This window comes from Grampus griseus (genome assembly GCF_964374135.1).
Source record: "Grampus griseus genome assembly, chromosome: 15".
Taxonomy (NCBI): domain Eukaryota; kingdom Metazoa; phylum Chordata; class Mammalia; order Artiodactyla; family Delphinidae; genus Grampus; species Grampus griseus.
Genome location: NC_139009.1, coordinates 39,314,821 through 39,322,912, shown reverse-complemented (window position 1 = coordinate 39,322,912; position 8,092 = coordinate 39,314,821). Strand labels below are relative to the sequence as shown.

General features: G+C 38.7%; 1 protein-coding gene across 1 annotated transcript in view; it reads right to left on the bottom strand.

Moving 5' to 3' along the window:
- Positions 1-336: 336 nt before the first annotated feature.
- The window catches only part of LOC309833722 (stonin-1), a 53,490-nt gene continuing 45,734 nt past the window's right edge, over positions 337-8,092 (bottom strand). Inside the window, exons 3-4 of the mRNA XM_082672162.1 lie at positions 5,902-6,104; positions 337-3,377 (exon numbers count right to left, since the gene is read on the bottom strand). Of these exons, the coding sequence (XP_082528288.1) occupies positions 3,303-3,377; positions 5,902-6,104 (278 nt within the window). The 3' untranslated portion in view covers positions 337-3,302. The remainder of the gene's footprint in view (positions 3,378-5,901; positions 6,105-8,092) is intronic.

Sequence of the window (8,092 nt, the reverse complement as noted above, 5' to 3'; positions counted from 1 at the left end):
TCTTTGAATTCTCCTTAGAACCACTTGTAACATCTTACCAGTCCCCGTGTTAGTTAATGAGTTAAGTAAGATCTTGGGCATCTACTCATATCATTTATGAGAGTAATGATTATATCCTCTTTTAAAAATCATCCTTTAACATCACAGATTGTAGTTTGATTGTGTTATTTTTCCAGGATGTGCCAAGACGCCATGTACGCTGAGTCCTTAATAGTGAAGCAGGTATACATTTGCCTGACAGAGTCAATTGGTTAAGGTTATTGAAATTGATTTCATACCTTAAAAAAAATTGCTCCAGACATTGCAAAAGAAGATAAGTCCATTGCACAGCAAGAATCATTTGAAATACATCTTTAATTTTAAAAAATCTATATGCAATCTACAAAATACTTCGTTACATGATTATTAAGGCTCAATCTGTTTTATATCTGTATTGATGACATAAAATCATATTTTGAATAAGATATAATAATACTTAGTCATTATTAAGGAAGGCCTTCTGACATAATTTATAAGAGAAGAAGGGCTATATCGAAAGCACAGACCCAGAATGAAGGGAACTAAAACCCTAGAACTGTTTAATATATAAATCAGGTCAAAAAATGCCAGCCTTTATTTATGCTAGGAAGGGTTTTTTTCCATACTTTTTTTAATGGATAAACTATTTCTATCCCCATAAAAAAAGGAAATGTCCTTAAATTCAGATCTGTAAATTGATCAGGTAACCATCAAGCCATGAATGCATTTACGCGGCTAATACGATCCTTTGACTGGTAAGGCAACCAGACCAAACCAATTAGAGCAGAACAATTCATCCCAAACTGGCCCACTCCTTGGAAGTCTGCCATTGTGTCAATTAAACAAATGACCCCAAGGGGGTCAAACTCATAAAGCATTGATCTAAATTACCTAAATTAAAATGCTAGAAAGGAGTAGTTCCTCCTTCATTCACTTCCTTCCTCCATTCCCTACTTTAAAAGCAGGAGTTTTTATTGTTGTTGTTTTGAAGATCATCATTTACTTTCTGGCAAAGGAGATTCTACTTCTTAATTGGTAAGTCTAAGTGGACCCTACCTGAGTTTTCACTTAGAGCATCAGGATCACATTTGACCTTCTGCCATTTCTGAGGTCAGAAGAATTGTATTAAAAAGCCTCTCCACCTGACACAGAATGTTAATTTAACATTAAGTAATGAATATTTAAGGATCCTAATAGATGTGCAAATGAACAATTATGCTGCAGCACCCCGCTGTTCCTGCCATCAACCTCTGCATTGCTGCAGAAACTCACTTGGGCTTCAGTCAGCCTTTTGTTACATTTCCCGCACTGAATCTTGAGACGTTCCTGAAGGCTGAAGGGCTGGTGAATAAATGACCCCAGCAGTGAGGTACCCACACATACTGGCAACCTGTGAAGCCTAAGGAGTGATTAATTGAACCCTGTGCTGAAATTACTTTGAGGTGTAAATATTCATCAAGTTCATCTGAATCAGACTCTGAGTTCTTTATGGGCAGGACGCCATGAAACAGATCTGCAAGGACCAGCAGTAATTAACCCAGCTACCATCACTGGTATCGTGGAGCAGCATCAGGTTCAGCCCGCCTCCATATTTGTTCTGAGCAGATTGAAGTCACTCCAGAATGTGCCACACCAGATGATGAGGCCGGATGGTGGAATTTTTTTTAAATGACGCGCACATAGATTTGCCCTCCTATACATCAACAGTGAGTCTCAAGCATATGATATTATGAGCAATACATCAGCTGAAGTTAAAAAGAGCAATAACAATTCATTTTAACAGTCAACTTTTGCATTCTTTGCCTTTACAGTAAAATAATGAAAAGCATTAAATCTGCTGATTGATACAGATCATAAATGTTTGTTTTATAAAATCTGCATTTCTTAACAGATTAAAATGAATGTAATGTAACATTAAATAAAATGTATGAGACAAACTCTGTGGGCCAACAAATAATGTTGTTTGGAAGAACGCTATTATATCAGTTTTGACTCAAAACAAATCTAGTAAATAAAGAAAAATACCCACTAATCATATTTAAGGATCAACATAAATTGAAGGTACATTAATACCACATGTTTTTTCCACGTGTTTTTCTGACTAAAAAAATAACTAGAATATAGATTTCCTAAATTTAAAAGTCTGACCTTTCACTATAAACACTGAAAGGAAATTATAAACAGAATTATAACTGCTAATGCCATTGGCTTTTCATTAAAAAACAAACATTTACCTGGCTTTGAATAGAAATATCACTTCTTAGAAATGTAGATAAAATAATCTAGTGTCTTTCACTTCGCTCATCTTTTAAAGAAAATTACTCTAAATTAAGCAGAATTAGCATAAATAGCATGATAGCAGAGCTAACATAAAATAATCATAATATGATTTAGACTTCTACTCAAGAGAAGCTTGTGTTAATTACAAAAAAAAAATACTTTATCAAAATACATTCTTAGAGTCTGCACTTCTGGGAAACAATATTCATGAACTTTAAAAATTCATTTTTAACATACATAAATGTTTTAACTAGTGTCCAATACTGGGATTCCATTTTGAAAGGAATCTCTCCAAGCAAAGGGCAATATGTCTTAGTGATTTGTACTGAAATATGTATATCAACAGAACTAGCTTCTTTGCAGCACACATCAGAATACAAATGTATTTTGAAAATAATGATACCGTGGGTGAAAGACAGGTACCAAATACAGCTGATGGTTACTCACCAGTGTGGTAACAGGACAGGAAGATAAATAATTCAGAGTCAGAGATAGTCCCACATCTCCATGTTAGCCTGTGGTTTCAACATCATCCTACAACTAACCACGTTTCAGACAAGAGCAAGAGGGAAAGTTAAGTACTTCGGTTTACGTCTCCTCTGATTGCCTCGTCCTCTAGTACTAGTGCTAGCGCAATAAGAAGAGGTAGGGGCTGGAGGATAATAACTATGGCCCTAGGTAACCCAGAGGGCAAAACTATCAGCCACCAAGTAATCAAAAATCAAAAATGCTCTGGCCAAGTGGCTGTCAGGTCACAATAAGAGCGCCTCTGAGTTTCACTAGGAAACAAAAACATCATGAAAATTATAGACACATTTTAGATCACACCCCCAGGGCACAAACGTATCAAAAGCATAAAGTACAGACGGTTCGGTTGCAGGTCTAAACTTTTCTAAACGTAACCACTGGACCTGTCATTTCCACTCTACAGTAGCAGAACTTTGTGTGGTTTCTGTGAATTACGTATTTGGAAAGTGGGTCGTCATCACTGACTCTTGCTACTCCTACTGAGTTACGCAGTCACCAGCTTTATCTGGGTCTTCTCCATCGATTTTAATCCACTTCTTTTCTATTTCAACCTGTCATGCAAAAGCAAAACAGGGGCAGCATTAACAAATGCAACACAGCACAACATCTCTTCAGTCCTCGTTTGTAAATGGGGCAAGGACTCTAGCCACCTCATCCTTTGGACACAAACACAGCCCCTCTACCCTGTCGTGCCCATTCCCAAGTGAAGCACACTGCTCTCTTTTGGCACCACAGAGTCTCCCAAATCCTTCCCTTCTAGGGTCAGATCTGGAAGAGGACAAACTTTCTTCCAAGTCAGACACAGGTTTTATAAAATGTATACAGACTACATACACTGATAAGACATTTACAAATCTGGCTAGACATGCGATCAAAGATGCCCCCAAGTATCATATATCCAGCCTCTGGCCCACCTGAGATTTAGAGCACACCCAAAATCATCTCTCTAACTAAAACTAGTTTACAACAGTAAACAGCTGGGCCAAACCATCTGCCTGCCCCTCTTCTTCTTCATCTCACCTCAAACGGCACCTCCTCACAGAGGCCCTCCAGGACCACTGTAGATAAGGAAGCCCTCCATCCCTCTCTATCCTGTGACCCTCTTTTACTCTCTTCTCAGAATTTGTCACTACTTAAAATTATGTTATTTGCTTGTTTACTAATTATTTTTTGTTCCACCACTAGAAGGTAGGCTTTATGAGAACAGGGGGTGGTCTTTTGTTCACCTTTGTGTTCCCAGCATCTACGGCAGCAGCTGGCGCTTTGAAACTGCTCAATAAATACTTATTAAATGGAAGATAACATTTTGAAACTGACTGCCACCCATGCTATTAAAGCTAAAGAGACTTTGGTATATAATTGTGAGCGGTCCTCTACAACTATGTGAAACTGGTACATCCCACGAACAGCAAACAGTATAAATGACATCTCCATGAGCACCTGACACACATTTCAGTCACACACAATACTTAGATGCCTAGTATTACAGGTCAGGTTCCCCAAGAAGCAGATGCTGAGGTGGAGACTGATGTGCAGAAAGTTTACTGGGGAGGGCTGCCGGGGAGGACACCTGACAAGGAGGGGAGGGAAGGGAGCAGAACAGGAAGAGGGAGAAGTCGGGCCGCAAAGCAGTCCCCGTAAAGGCTTCAGCCGATCCCCAGGGAGGGCTGAAGCTACGAAGGCCCTGCAGGGTTATTCCAACTTGAGGTAAAAGGGTCTTTAGACCCCTAATCCACCAGTTACTGGACACAGGCTGCCCCAGGAAGGGGGCATGACCTGGAGCATGGCATCCTTCTTCATCCAGGGCAATTCCCAGCTGCCGAGGGAATAAGTCCTTCAGTCCTGAAGGGGCTGCACAGAACAGCGCCCATTCATCATTCATTTTACCAATAGAATAAAAATCACCAGACCCAAACTTACAGGCTTCTGAACAGATCGTCCAAAATAAAGAAAAATCCAGACTTGGTTACTATATTATAGAACCACCAGTTGGTGCTAATGATGACTTATATAATCACACCATTTCAAGATACTATGGGGGACTTCCCTTGCGGCACAGTAGTTAAGAATCTGCCTGCCCATGCAGGGGACATGGGTTTGAGCCCTGGTCCGGGAAGATCCCACATGCCACGGAGCAACTAAACCCGTGCGCCACAACTACTGAGCCTGCGCTCTAGAGCCCGCGAGCCATAACTACTGAGCCCACGGGCCTAGAGGCTGTGCTCCGCAACAAGAGAAGCCACCACAGTGAGAAGCCTGCACACTGCAACGAAGAGTAGCCCCTGCTCAATGCAACTCGAGAAAGCCAGCGCACAGCAACGAAGACCCAACACAGCCAAAAATAAATTAATTAATTAAAAAAAAAGACACTATTGGAAATGTGTGGCAGAGGTTATCTCTATATCTAAGTCTGAAGATGAGAAGGAAAAGCAAGTTTAGGAACAAACTTGTGCAAGTGTATGTCACTCTTTAATTCATCTGGCGCAAGAATGCAGATGAGCTGATGGTGAACATTTAAAATTGTGGTGATAGAGTAACTCAGTATTTCCCAAAGAGTGCTCCACAGAATACTATTCCAGAAGATACTGATAGGTGTTTTACAGGAGACAAGATTCCATAATTGATGAGTTGGGAGAAACTGAGTTAAGTTTAACAAGTTTCCTTATTGCAGAACTTCTCAGAGCCTTTGTTCAGCATTAATTTAGTGTACGATGTTCCCCAACTTATTTTTTTCCTGGATCATTATATGGGACATATGTTCCATAGAACACACCTTGGGAAATGCTGTTCTAACAAAATCTTTATTATAAATATGCTTCTGAAATGTGAACTTATTTTTAATGCCCTATTTTTCATTGAGAGCTGAGTTAAGTACACAGCACTGTGTCCTCAGGCTTCCACTATTCTCTAGAACTGAGGGGAAGAACTAGGCTCACTGGTGACCATCACTCTTTTCTAGGTCAAATACACACATACACACACACAGTCACTTAACAGGGCAAAGCAAATATCTAAAGCCAAATCAGGTCAAAGCTTCGGAAGCCCCAACCTGAACTCAAGGGCTTCGGGATGTACCTGGATGTTGTAGCAGGCTCGCTGATGAACATGTTTCTGTGGCTGGACATCACTCTCCACCCCCAGAGACCTGACCTCTGTCCTTGAGGCACAGGTGTCAAGAATCCCAAACTGAACAGTAGCAAATGGATACCAATCAGAGGGAATTTCTTGGTCTGATCCGAGTTCTAGTTTGTATGACAAACAATGGGGATGATCAGGACCTTGAAGAAAAAAATCAAATGGTCAGTCAAAGTATTTCAACGGCCATTGAACATTTCTCTTGAGCATAAGAGGCATGTAACCCTCTCTTTAATAAGCATTTCCATTAGCACTATGGTTGTGTGAATTCCATTAAACGACATACCATCCAAATTCACAATTTTGCACTAACTGGAGGGAAGTCTACCTGCATTTTTTAAGTACTAGCTTTGAAGTAAGTACAACTTTATCATTATATAGTTATATATGTTAACTCCCAAAATGTTTTCAATGAGAAGTATGCTGTTTCTTTTTTAAAAAAGAAAGTTTAATATTTCATTTAATTATTCAAATAAAACAATGACCAACAATACAGCGATCAGAAAAATTTAGAATTATATCAAGTTCATATGTGAGTGCCTTATATTGGGTGATTCTAATTCAGAATAATAAAAGTATGCTAAGTTTTTTAAATTAAAAGGTGAGTAACATTTATATTAAGCATCATTATTTGGCTATAATGTGCATAAGATCTGTAAAGAGAGAAAACTTTCTTTAAGTAGACTGAATAAGATCTTACAGTAATTCTTAATTTATTCATTTTCTTACCACTCTATTTATTGATAGATAATGCAAAGGTAAATTTCAGCCTAAATTAGGTCACATTATAAAGAATTATGATTTTTTAAAAAGTTAAACTTAATGAATTTTTTTACATTTCAGAAAATATTCTAGGCCAAGAATTCTTTTTTTAGTAGAATGGATTATTTTTTAGTACACTAATTCCCACTCACCCTCCTTAAAGCTTTGACTGGAACAAATGTACCGTGTAAATATGGGCATACTGACTTTCAGTGTTTCAATGCAATATCTCTTTTCACTTCACTTTGCCATATATTGAGCATCTACTCTATGCCAAGCCAGGCCCTGTGCCAGACCTAGGGATATCAGATATACACAAAAGCTTTAAGAGGGGTCAGGTACTGTGTGTGTGTGTTTATGTGTGTGTGTTACAATGGAGTAAAAAATATTTTCAACGTAATCACTATAGTAACTCTATAAATGTTCCATGATTCTGTTGCTTTAGTCCACAACATCTACACATCCCATGCAGCTATCTTTACTTAAACTAAATGTATGAGATGACAATAATTTCAAAAGCCAGATTAAATTACTATACCACTGACACGACTCAAGAAAGAACATTTCCATCAGAATATAGCTTTAGGCACAAAAACAAGAGTTTAAAGGACTTCACTTAATTCTTAAAAGATAAATTGCCTTTCATTCCTTACAACCTGTTTCTTGTAGAGAGACTAATAGAATTCTAAGGCTGTAAAAGGCCTTGAGAACTCATCCATCAATTAACCAACAGATGCTCATTAGCATTTCCTCTCACTTGTAGGGGAGGACAACAGCGGCCTCAGAGGTGCTCTAAGCTACCCAGATCACTGCAGGCAAGTGATAACTTTATTCACACACACACAAAGCCAGGGGAGAGTCCACAGTCCATTAGCCTTTCTGGCCTTCTGTCTGCAGGATACATAAGTTTATTTAAACTTAATTCAGGCAGTCTTCAGTCCTTTATGGCATAGTGGTTAAGCACATAAACACTGGACTCAGATGGCCCAGGGTCAGATCCCAGCTCTGCTACTTAAAAGGTGAGTGACCCTTGGCAAGTTATTTGATCTCTCTGAGCCTCAGTTTCCCCATCTGAAAATGGGGGTGATGATGATGATAACAACACAAACCTTATGGGACTGCTGTGAGGATTAAACAAGCTAGTTGGCACACATAAGAGCTCTAGGGACGTGGTATACTATAGTGGTATAGATAGAAGTGCACAGTGCTATTCTATTACAAATTCAGTATTGTTATTTAATTACCATAATTTTGCTAATGAAAGCACCATGAATTCTACCCTTGTAGAGGTGAAAATGATATTGGAGATGATCTAATTGATATTAGATGTGAATATTGATATTCACATTTTAAAGAGAAACTCTTTTGG